This window comes from Aptenodytes patagonicus, chromosome 2, assembly GCF_965638725.1.
Source record: "Aptenodytes patagonicus chromosome 2, bAptPat1.pri.cur, whole genome shotgun sequence".
In the NCBI taxonomy this organism is placed as follows: domain Eukaryota; kingdom Metazoa; phylum Chordata; class Aves; order Sphenisciformes; family Spheniscidae; genus Aptenodytes; species Aptenodytes patagonicus.
Window position 1 is genome coordinate 8,529,345 of NC_134950.1, and position 12,874 is coordinate 8,542,218.

General features: G+C 43.1%; 1 protein-coding gene across 1 annotated transcript in view; it reads right to left on the minus strand.

The window, feature by feature from the left end:
- Positions 1 to 12,874, minus strand: part of TG (thyroglobulin) — a 165,800-nt gene that overhangs the window by 140,214 nt on the left and 12,712 nt on the right. The window contains exons 8-16 of the mRNA XM_076329064.1: positions 12,288 to 12,473; positions 7,081 to 8,145; positions 4,838 to 5,425; positions 3,546 to 3,788; positions 3,068 to 3,205; positions 2,423 to 2,500; positions 1,855 to 1,967; positions 1,036 to 1,147; positions 157 to 357 (exon numbers count right to left, since the gene is read on the minus strand). Of these exons, the coding sequence (XP_076185179.1) occupies positions 157 to 357; positions 1,036 to 1,147; positions 1,855 to 1,967; positions 2,423 to 2,500; positions 3,068 to 3,205; positions 3,546 to 3,788; positions 4,838 to 5,425; positions 7,081 to 8,145; positions 12,288 to 12,473 (2,724 nt within the window). The remainder of the gene's footprint in view (positions 1 to 156; positions 358 to 1,035; positions 1,148 to 1,854; positions 1,968 to 2,422; positions 2,501 to 3,067; positions 3,206 to 3,545; positions 3,789 to 4,837; positions 5,426 to 7,080; positions 8,146 to 12,287; positions 12,474 to 12,874) is intronic.

Genomic DNA, 12,874 nt, shown 5'->3' on the forward strand with positions numbered 1-12,874 from the left:
ATAACATAAAGATAACCACACCTCTTGAGCAAAAATCTCTGTAAAGATCTGAACAAAGAAGCTTAAATATAACTAAATGCTGGAAACAGTTAGGATCTGGGTCAAGTTCCAGACTTGGGCTTGCTCAGAAGCAATGCGCTTCAAGCAGGAACTCACTTGCACATGCAGGTCTTCCTCTGCTTACTCGTGTCCCTGGCACCTCTTCTCCATTGTCAAAGACACACCAGCAGGTCTCTTGATCCTGGCTGCACTGCATGGGTGAAAAAGTCCCGTTGTCCCCTTCACACTGTGGGATGTAGCCTTTGCCAGCTTCTCGTAAACTAGTTTTAGACTTCAGCATATTGCAGAAACTAGGACCTTTAAAGAGAGAAATTCATTGCAAGATACAGAGCAGAAGACAACAAACTGATCATCTGCAGAAATGAACTACGCTAATGTACAGAATTGTCCTAAACAGCAGTGCTTTCGGCCTGTTTTTGTATAAGGAGGAAAGGTGAGTGATCATGAAACCATAAATAATTTGAATCATTATAGAAATGTGGAATTTTACTTCCACTAGAAAACACACTTTTTTTCTAAAGATTCAAGTGCAGGTTATATGGATTTGCATCAATAAAAAAATAGTGGAAAAAATACTGATATTTATTTTGCACTAACATCTTTTTTTGCCATAAATTTGATAGCTTATCATTTAGATGCTGATTTTTTTTTTAAATCAAATTAATCTTTTTAATAAGAGTTTTTGAGCAAGGTCATTTTAAGTGTAACAATACAATTATTTACATTTTAAAATAGTCAAAATGTCCCACTTTAATACCTTCAAAACTGGAAAAAAACCAACCATGGAACAGCAATATTTATGGTCTCCACAAACAAACAAAACAGGGACATGAGCGTGTGGAACCACCCCCTGACAAGAAGAACCTGTAAGCCCCCTGTGTTTCATGGGCATCATTCTGAAAAGGAAAGTACATATGCCACAAAGTAGGAGGCATTGCCACTAGCGTCACAGGCTGTGGGTAAAGCATTACTCACACTCAGGATTTCCATCCAAATCTTTGCTGCCACGCTGAAATACTTCTCCTGACACAGGATCTACACACCAAATATCTGTGTCGGATCTCTGTAGCACATCGTATTCTCCTGTCTACAAAGAATCAATTACATGTCATTGCAGAGCAATGTATATTAATACAGACACACCACAATCCATACCCCAAAGGTTGGTTAAAATATTTGATTATATTTATATTTGTCCATTAATACAACATGTTGAAAAGAAACACAAAATATTAAAATACAGTCTACCTAATTTAATACACAGACCAGGCCCTGAGAGAAGCAGTATGCAGACTGAAAGCCCATTGAGATGAAGTCCTGGTATAATCTTGGTTTGAAATATCTGTTCCTTGCCCGTCTCAGGGCTCTATCCTGATCACTGCCATGTTTTGAGGGCATCATGGACCCTATTTTGGGGTACCTGCATCCAACTCCCTCTCATCCTGACATTCTCTCACAGCTCAGGAAGAAAGAGCCCCCCAGATGTCAGTCAATTAAGTCATGCCTTTTAAGCATAGCCCTGCAAAAGGATGAGGCAGAGCCACCCTGTAGGAGGGAAGCGTAGGCAGGGACAGAGCTTCCTACTCCCAGTCTTCATCTCAAAACTATTTAAATTCTGCCTTATGCAGGGCAACGCCTGATGTTTGTTGTCTTACCCTTTTCTTTCAGGTTAATAGAAATGTACAAGGGATGCTTAAGGAGCATAGATGGAAACTGTACAGGCCTTTGGCATGGTGTAAGCAAAACCGCGGAGGGGAGGTTTTGTTTCTTCCTCCCTAAGTCATGTTAAATCACCTCAAGGCAGTAGGGGACGAATAGATCAGCTGTAGAGGCATCCAGCTTTGAACCGCTCTGTCTCCAGCTGGAAATTAAGGCATTGGTTCGAGATCGCTGACATGATGTCTGGCCTGTAAGAGGGAAAACATACATGCATGTTAAAATAAAATCAGGTTCTCAAACCTAAGCTAGAGAAAGGGGTACATCCCCAGCTCCTTCACACATCTCCATTAGGCTCTGCTACAGCCTCAGGCAGGGATTTCCTGATCGTTGTTTGATAACCACAGAATCACAGGATGGTTGAGATTGGAAGGGACCTCTGGAGACATCTGGTTGGACATCTGGTCCAATCCCCTGCTCAAGCAAGGCCACCAACAGTAGAGGGTCCATTCACAAATCACGCAAGCCAAAATCAGATACAGTAAAATTAAATGAATTAGCAAAACAAGCATAAAATTCCTTTTTCTTTTCTTGCAATGGTTACAAACAAGCCTTGCTTCATGCATATCATACGAGAATTTTCAATAAAAATTAAAATTTCTAAGAACAAGTAAAGACAAATATTTAGGAAGAAAAAACAACTGACATTTGGGAAGTTCTGCCAAGCGTGAGACCAAGGAATCCATGACATAATGTCCTCTCTCATCCACGCACCAGCAATGACCTGGCCAGGGAAGAAAAGCAGCTTTATTTTAGATGTACTGCAATATGCTTTGTTGCGTACTGGTAAGATTTTCATCCTCAGCAGCACTATAGAAAGTGGTCGGTAAATCTAAGTCACAGTTAACTCTGCTATCCAGAGATAAGTAGACCACACCTGAGAGCACTGGTGAGAATGGAATTGTAGCAGCTCTGGTGAAACTCTTCCATTGCAGCCCTATCCTGCACCATATCATCTACTCCGAGCAATTTGCTATCATCCACAAACTTGCTGAGAGTGCACTCCATCTCATCGTCCTGGTCATTAATGAAGGCATTAAGCAGCACCAGCCCCCGAACTGACCACCAAGGAACACTACTAGCAGCGACCAACTGAACGTGGACTGATTTTTGAGCCCCAATGAGCTGCCACTTGAGTCCTTCACTCCAGTCAATTTTCCACCCATCTTGTAGACCATATCACCTCTCTCCAGTTCAGCTACAAGAATACAGGTTTTCCATCTTTTTATTAGAATTCTGCTTAGTTTTCTTTGTTCAGACAGCCCAGAGTATCTTATTAGCAATTGCTCACCTGTGCTCTCATAGCACTGAGTTGGCTCCCAGTTTCCCAGGCCATCACACTGTGGGATGTAAGGGAGAAATCCCAGCTGCGCTGCTTCCCCAGCAGAACGTTTTGAAGTAAAGTGACTCCGCCAGTAGAAATGCAAGACTATAAAAGATAAGTAAAAGAAAGCAATTAGTGGCCAATACAAGGTATTTTAAATGTACATGTTTGCAAACACCTGAATGTTCCCTGTACTTTGGAAGGCAAATTAACAAATGCTACAAGTACATAAAGGCTGGTAAGTGTCCAGATCTTATATAGGTATTGTGTCATAAATATAAGACAACCGAAATCAGCTCTTGGGTTGGCAGATTAATTACACTGATTAATTACACCTGCTGAGTTGCATCTGTTTTTCAGCAAAGTTGAATTTGACACAGAGTACTCTTGCACAGATCCTGGGCATTGATCCATTTAATTAAGCTCTCATCTCTCTTTCACCTACCTGACCATGCAGCCAGCTGGAGAGCATAGTCACTGCCCGATAACAGCTTTTCAGAGACCACCGCCTCTGTCTCATAGGGCCGAGCAGAACGTAGGAGATCGTTGTCTGTGAGCTGTATTCCCTTTGCCATCAAGAAGCTTTCTCCAAAAGGGAAGTGGGAACTATTTGATGCCAGGATGAGCTGCTCTGCCTCCTCCATAAATTTCATGGCTTCCTGCTTAACACCTTCACATATACCAGGACCTGTAGAACCAGAGGATGTTTTAATGCCTTTCATCTAAATCCAGTAAAGATTTGCATGTGAAAACTAGCTGGCCTTTTAATTAGCATCTTCTGTTTCGTCCTGCAGCTGCTCGGTTTTCAATTGCTTAATGAATCAAGCAAATGAGACTCGTCAACGCTTAGCTATATAACCACAAGAATCCAAGAGTACCAGGAATCACCCAAACATTCTCCAAGTCTTGGGCCAAAGCCTTGATAATTTTAAGTTACCTCCTCCTCATTGGTTAGAAATGGAGTTATATGCCTCTACAGAATTGTCCCTCAGTCACTGTCATTAAAAAGAGGATAATCAGAAAAGAGAGTGAGAAAGGAAACGGAAGGTATATCCCTTGGGTCCAGAGTGGCCGCTGACACTTGACCTGTCCTCTCCGTACATCTACTGACTCAGAAATGGCAACTCAACACACTGAACAAGCTCAGTGAAAGCTTCTCCACTAAAATAACTCTCTGCTAATCTGCTTTGTCCCCTTTATTCCCCATTTGCCCACAGGACTGGCATCTCCAGCACTCCGTGCCCATTTGGAAGTTTGTCATTCATTGTCCTGTCTCTTCCTCCCAGCTGGAAAACTACTATGTGATGAGAATGGTTTTAGTGACGACCTTTATAGTATAGGTCATCTGCTGAAGTAATCCCAAAGAGGGCCCAACAGCTTTGGTGGAGATGTCTAGACAGAGGGCTTACCAAACTTCAGTGCTGGCCTCACTCTTCTCCTAGTGACTTCTAGGGGATATCTGTTACTCTTGACTGTAGAGTAAGAAACAGTAGAGAAAATTCCTCTTGCCTCATTTTAAGGCATTCTTGAAAGTCATTTACATTACAGTGTAATCATGAATTTTCCATACAACTCTTCACACACTGTTTCTAACTTCAGTGTCCTTTGCCATCTGGCTAAGTATCTTCCTCAAAAGCATTCTATGTCCAAATAGCACTTGAAAGGACTTTCTTCTTGTGGCATAAAAGCAAAGACAAGAAACACTGCTACTTATGTGCCAGAAATTCTGTTACTTACATGCTGGGACCTGGTTCACTTCTGCCTTTGTTCCTTGCAGCTCTTTTCCTTTGCTATCAACACACCAACAATCACGAAGTTCAAAGTGGCTTAATGGAGCGCTGAAATCAGTATAGGGTCCTGGGTAATAGGTCAACCGCTCATTCAGAAGCTGCCAGAACGTATATGGATCCAGTAAAATGTTCTCAGATGCATAGGTCACGTTTCCTTCCAGCACTTCAGGTGGGAGATCAGTGAAGGAGGAATACGTGGTGAATGCTGGGAAGACATTCTGGTGCCCAGCCTCATACAAAGCTTTAATAAAAGCTGAAAAGCCTTTGGAAGACGTCTCTTTATATCCAGTTATGATATTCAATAGACTAGCAACAGGCAGGGTTTTGCCTTCATTGTTCTCTGCAATCCACCTTTCGTACCACTCAAAGGCTTGCTCAGAAGGTCCACTGCACTGCACCCGCCTCCAGGCACCGTCAGCATCACACTGCGGGAGGTAAATGCTGGAGAGCTGAGACAGAGCACTTGGATTTGACAACAGGAGTTTCACAGCCTTTAGAAACTCCTGACCAGCTGTTACTTGGCAAGCACTTGGGCCTGGGGAAAAGAAAAACATGCATAGCACATCTTGTGAATGTGCTGAAGATATACAATGCCCCCTACCCCCCTAGTACTATAAACTCTATTACTAAAACTTGGTCACTTATCCCAATACTAACGACAACATTTCTGGCCTGTTATTAAGAGGGCCAATGCTATTAAGCTCCCATGCTGAACTAGGGTAAGATTTCCAAAGGCATGTGAGCACTGAAAGGTGCATATAGATATGATTTTTTAAAATATTTGAGCATATTAGGTGCCTGTAGTTCTTCCTGGGGGGGATAGGTGCTTGATGCCACTAAATGCCTTCCTGAATCTGTTCACACCAACTAGGTATTTTCAGATACACTTGATAATCTGGCAGTTAATTCTTATTCAGCCAATCCCTGCAAAAGCAACCATCTGAATAGTAGGATAATATTGATTTTATTTCCCCTTGGACCTAACCAGAATTTTCAGATTCTGTTGTCTTCTCTTCCTATTCTCTTCTGAATATTGCAGCTGAATATAAAAATATCATCCTTCAAAATGGTGGAGTGAGTTTGTTTTGGAAGTTTTTTCTGCCATCTCCAAAGCCAAATTTCATTTTGCCACCAAGCAGCTCTACAAGCCTAGCAAAAGGTAGGAGCTCATCTCCTTTTGAGCAGCAGAGAATTATGAACCTGTTTATTTTTGATTGCGCTACAGATGGGTTGCTAGATATAAATCCCCTACCAATTCATATCATTGCGATAAATTCCCCACTACTTCTGCAAACTGTTATTCAAAGGAGGTCCTTCACTATGTACCACTATCATCTGCTGGATACTCTGCTATTCCTTCCAAAATGAGAAGCAGGCTCTTCTCTTGGTCTGTTCTCCCTGTTCATGTGCCATTTTCAGTTCACAGAAACTTGAAAGACAAATATCCCTAGCCTATGTGCCTCCCTCTTCCTTTGCATTACATTACTAGAAGGGCAGAAGAGGCAGTTCATAGTCTATAAGCAAGTTGCAATGCCAAATTGATGTCTGACAAGTCATTTGCAACACACTTTTCTGGCCTGACTGCATGACCTCTATGAGAAACCTATTAGCCTTTGAATTCCTCTCCTACGTTTGGACTCCTGTGACATGCTACCAAGTTCAGGATATATTCTTGAGCTAAAAGACTAAAAGAGGTTCATGGTTTAAGGCACTGAAGCTCTTCAGTTCTCAGGACAAGGATGAGCCAGTGACTGTGCCCAGGTGACTTGGTCCTGGAAGTAAAAAGGCTTTTTCACTTGGCATGGGTCACGTTCAGTTACACAGATGCTCCAGGTCTCATGGGCATCACGGATGTTATATACACTAGCTACACACTTAAGTAGAGACAGATGCCAATGACATGCTTGTTAACAAGGCAAGACCTCAGGCTCCTCTGTTTTGAGTGTGACTACCCTAACCCACTGAAAGAAGCAGGAACCCTCTTTAAGACTTAAGATATCAAGGTTTAGGTACACTGTATTTCCCACTATTTCCCTGCAACTATAGGGCTGACTCGCTTTCCTGTTAGGGGACAATATTGTTTGTATACAACATCCATACATTTCCAGATATAATCAGATATGAAGAAAGAATCATGAAATCCCAACACAATAAGGAAGCATCTTTAAATTCCCAGTCCCTAGGACTTACATTGCATCGGCTTTCCAGCTTTTCCCCTTATTCCTGGAATAGTCTTGCCATTCAAATCAACACAGAAGCAATTTGTCCCATGACACTGGAGTGGCAGAAAGTCTCCATCCTCAGTACAAGAGGGAATAAAAAGATCTGATCCCGCAGGCAGGCTTTGCTTCAAGTTTTGCAGGTTTCTCCTTTGCTTCTCACAATCAGTGGGACACCTTGGATGTTTGCCTTGAACTCTGGAGCCTGGAACTTCCTTACCTGAAGTGTCCAAACACCAGCACTCTCCTGCATAGCACTGAACTTCCTCATACCTCCCCTCCTTGGTGCATGTTGGAACAAACAGGTCTCTCTGCTCCTCACCACAGTCTTCGGATCCCAATGCTAGTTTCACCACTTCACCTAAATCTCCAGCAATGCTTTTGGGGACAGAAATCACTTGTTGAAGAAAAGTAAAGAACTCTGGTAGTTCCAGAACAGAGGAAAGTAATTTCATCATATTCTGATTGTCCTGTAGAGTCACTGTGCGGCCAAAACTGCCTACCAGACGTTTATTCAAAATTGAGCTCCCCTTTGATACCTCCAATGAAAATGCCTCAGCTGATTCCGGAAGGCCTTGGCCGTTACCCCTCTCTGCCACATCCTCCTGTGGGAAAAATTGGCCAATGCTGTATTTCCCACTAGTGCCAAGTGCCCCTGTGAAGTTAAACTGGATCAAATTCTTCAAGAACCTTCCTCCAAAGAGGTTTTCTTGGAAACGCTTTGGATTAGCAGTAAATTGCAGTGCCACTTGAGCCAGTTCCCTTGATGGGAACATCCCCGTGATGGCTTCACTAAGGGTGGTTTCTAGCCCAGGAATCTGGCTGACATATGGGCTTTGTGCAACTGGGGACAACAATCCAGAGTCCAGAAACAGCTCCTTGAAGGAGGGAGGGCAGGGTCTTGAGAAGCCACCTATTTTTTCCGACTGCATATCTGGCATGGAAAACAAATTGGACTGACTGAAGTACCCAGCAGGGCCATAAAAGATCCTCGACAAGGCCCGTCGTCTCTCAGCGATGCACACTTGTTCTTCACCTAGACAAAATTTAAAAAAAAATGCAAATTTTGGAACTTCCAAAACCTGTAACTCTATGGCTATCTTTCAAGCAGTCTCAGCAGAAGCCACATAAAAGTATAGTTTAACCTGTCTCTAGTTCCTCAACTACGCATCACGCACATTGATAAGGAAATTTGAACTGTTGTTGAATGTGGTCTATAAAAAGAATTCTCCAGTCAAGACACAAAGTGAAAGGAAACATTCCTTCACCACGTCTGAGTTGTCTGCTCTGTAGTCTTTTTCTGTTTCTATTGTGTCCCAATGTAAATCCTCATTCCTGTTCCTGTGGCTGAAAGAATGAATAAAAGTCTTTTCCAAATATGTTAACTCTCTGGTAGGATGCCTTCTTCTAATGAAAACCTCCAACAATCCAGGCACAATATGTGAACCTAAGAAAAAGAAATAGACTGCAGAAAAACAGAAAGTTATTTTAACCAATGCCCACTAATGAGGAATTTATGGAGGCTTCCTACCTAGGTCTTCAGTTTCATAGTGAAGCGTGCATTACAAGAGGTTTGAAAACAAATTGTTAAAATTAGCAGTAATAGAGTGTTAAGGACCAAATGGCATTCACAAATGAGCTCTAAAGGAAAAAAATACAAAATTTCAACAAAAATAGTCAAATGTCAGGGTACTGAGGGTACCAACAGTGGCCCTGGCCACCCACATCCTGGGCCAAGCTATGTCATAGGTGTGTAAGCATCCATCCCCGTCTGTACATTCACACACAGACAGCAATGCTTCCAAGTTAGGATGCAACAAATCACTGAAGAAAGACCTCTGAAAATGTCAGCTTAAGGCTCAAAAGACATCAAAAAAGGAAAGACTTAGTAGATACAAAAACACTGAGAACCAGACAGGATGGTTATGGCACTGACTGGATCTCTGGAATGCACGCAGCAGCTTCCATCATGTGCTACACAGTTACCTTTCCTTGAAAAGTAGCAGAATTACAGGGAAGGGGTGCAAAAGCAGCAGAATTACAGAGAAGGGATGCAAAAATATTTTGAGGACAGAACAGCTTTTCCAGTAGGAGAGACTATTCAGCTTGGACAGAAAAATATGATAAAGGTTTTTAAAAACCAAGATTTTCCACATCATTCGTAATAGAAAATTATTATTCAGTATTTCTCACAGTACAGGAATTGGAATGGTCCAGAAGTAGAGCACATAATTATGATCATAAAATTTATTGCCAGAGGATGCTAGGAAGGATAAAAGGTTAAAGAGCAATTAGGCAAGTCCCTGGAAGATGACTCCATAAAGGAGTGCTGAACACAATGATCTGGGTTCAGCCTCCAATGCGGGGACTCCCTAGCCTGCAGGCAACAGGGAGGATATATGGAAGCTATATGCATTTCCCATGTTTCTCACACTTTCTCCCTAAGCACCACTGCTGTCCCTGTAGGGGACAGTATGGTGGATAAACAGCTTTGGTCTGCTCCAGTGTGGCCTCCCCTGGGCTCCCTGCCCCATCCCCATTTATTCCACATTCAGGCAATATGATAAAGCAGTCATAAATCCTGTTAACAGTAAGGATAAAAGCTGGGAATCTTAAAAGCTGCTAAAATAGATTAGCAAGTAATCTGAGGCTCTGTGATCAGCATCTTTCTCACTCCTCCTTTCGCACCCTTGTCCTGCTCCACAGGTCCTGGCAGGGGCTCGGGGTCCCTCACAGTGGTTCCTTTGTAAAGGCATTTTCTGTAGGATGGGCCCCTTCTGTTTTCAGGGTTGGTTCTTGGTAAGAGGGATCAAGAACATTCCTCTGGGGACCAATAAATTACTGTAAGCCACAATCCCGCAAGTATGCTAATATGAAACAAATGTAGAATCACGGTCTTTAAAGGCTCTCCCCTCCTACCCACTGTTGAATCAAATCAAAGCAGAGTGAGAAGGAATAAACAGAAAAGCACTGCTGGGGTAAATTTACTGTAAAGGTCTGAAAAGGAGCATGTCCCTAGCAGGACTGCCTGGTGCCCCAGGTCATGCAAGTACCCAATGTCCTCCAGCGTTCACGCTGCTGAGTGTGAAAGTCGAAGATATTAAAGAGAAATAAAACAGAGCAGAACTGGAGACACACACATGGCATGTAGCTGTCTGAACACAGACTGCAGCTATATCCTCATGAAACACCTTCTTGGGAGTTAGTCTGCAAAAACCTCTGCAGAAATTTTTCCCTGCTTAAATTTCCTGAGTCCGCCAATAAAAGCTGCAAGCAGCCTCAAGTCATTGTCCCCACCCCAAAAAAAAAAGAAAATCATCAGGAGGGCTCAGCAAAACACATTCAAAGAGAAAACAACCAGTCCCAACATATGGCGAGGCCTCTCAGAGGTTCCCTTGCAATATCCTTGGTGATCAGCCTCGGAGGCATGCTAACATTTTCATTTCACAGTAAGCCTCTCTGTGCCCAGAGCAGTCTGAGCGGCTTGGAACTGTGACGCCCAGGGTAGGTTCCTCCTTCTCTATCTGCATGGTAAGACTGTGTCTCGCAGACAGAGCAATTACCTTCCCCGAAGGCGGCCCTGCGTTCAGACCTTGTGCTCCCCCAGCCCTCCAGCGCAATCCTGAATATTTAGGTAATGTGCTTTGGAGTGAAGGTTTTTAAGTTTCTTCCTCCCCTCCGGCCCTTTGACATTTCTGCTGTCATTTCCATTTGGGGCACTGATTTGATGGTGTATTCTGTCCTGGTTTCAGCTGGGATAGAGTTAATTTTCTTCCTAGTAGCTGGTACAGTGCTGTGTTTTGGATTTAGGATGAGACTAATGTTGATAACACACCGATGTTTTAGTTGTTGCTAGGTAGTGCTTACACTAGTCAAGGACTTTTCAGCTTCCCGTGCTCTACCGACTGAGAAGGCTGGAGGTGCACAAGAATCTGGGAGGGGGCACAGCCAAACTGGCCAAAGGGACATTCCATACCATGTGACATGATGCTCAGTACATAAACTGGGGAAAGCTGGACGGGGGGGGCCGCTGCTCGGGGACTGGCTGGGCATCGGTCAGTGGGTGGTGAGCAATTGCACTGTGCATCACTATCACTTATTCTGTATACTCTATTATTATTATTGCTATTGTTGTTGTTGTTGTTGTTGTTGTTATTATTATTATTATTATTATTATTATTATTATTATTATTATTATTATTATTATTTTCCCTTCCTTTTCTGTCCTGTTAAACTGTCTTTATCTCAGCCCATGAATTTTACTTTTTTTTTCCCCGATTCTCTCCCCCATCCCACTGGGCGGGGGGGGAGGAGTGAGTGAACGGCTGTGTGGTGTTTAGCTGCCTGCCAGTTTAAACGACAACATATTCTTAATGAAATCTCTCAAAGCCCAAACCCATACACTTTTTTCTGAATTGTTTGGGGTTTTTTTACTGGATTTGGCAATTTTCATGGCCAAATATGCAGTGACAGAGATGGGAAAAAAAATGCTCAGGATGAGAGATGCCTTAGAAGTTCCACAGCATTTCACCAAAGGAAGGAGGTAAAACCCAAAGCCACCATCACTGGCTTCCTTACATTATCCCAGATATTCTGACCTAACGCCCCAGCCCCTGGAGTCAAGAGACAGATATCGTGGCTGCAAAGAAAAGCCTTGCTGTATGCAAAACTAAAAGGCTAAACAAAGGTTATAAAGGAAAATAAAAGGAATAGGATATTTAATAATTTATTAGAATGTGGCTTTTAACCCCAGGGAGGTTTTTGGATCCCAGTTTTTGAACATCAGAATCTGTCAGAGCCGAGAAGGGAACTGGTCCTTCAGGTTTCTTTCTAAAGACAAAATTCCCACAGTGGATGAAGTGTTTGGAGAGGGAAGGTGAATGGGCCTGGCTTGAATTTGAAGCATACATGGATCTACAAGGCAACGGTGCTTGTTAGCTCCTTTTCTCTTCCTACATTTCCCACAGACCAAGGTTGGCCTCTCACAGACACCAGCTGGGGGAAGCACCGAAGGACAAGGGCTGGCATTTGCACCACATTTCGACAATTACTATCAAATTATTGCCCCCAACTCCCTTTGATTTTTCCAAGAAAAATGAAAGTGATGCACACAGACTGGAGCAAGTAAATGAACACAAGAGATGTACTCGTTTTTCCTTTTCCAAACTTCATACATACCGCAGGCCGGGGGCTGTCCTCGTCTCTTTGTGCCCTGGACCTCTTGCCCTTTGGTGTCCACACACCAGCACTGTCCTCCCTGCTGACACTGCACTGGCGTGTAGCCCCCATTGGTATCACAAGACGGCACGTAGGCATGCTGGTAACGCAGGGCTGCGTACCGCTCAACCTCGCACTTTGAGGGGCCTGGAAGAAAAACAGTATGCATTAAGGAGGGAAAGCTTAAAGTTTCAGAGCCATCTCTGCTTGATCCCATCATTTGCCTATTTGGGGGGAAAACAAAAAATAAAGTTTAATTTCCTGACTGTTTTCAGTGAAACTTCAAGTACCAGCCCAAAATGCAAATTCTCCACCCTCTTTTCCCCTGAAGAATTGGCCCCAGGGTTTTCTGCTGCAGGTATCATTTATGAAAACTAAACAGAAAAGAAAACCTCAACACATTTTTCAGCCATAGTCATGGGTAGGCTGAGTAGCAGCATCTACTGGGAGCCATGCTGGAGGCTAGGTGAGCTCTCGCTCTTAATGCAAATGCAAAGCTGGTCAACAGAGATAGATGTGTAGCTTAGGAGACCAAGATGCAGATAAGC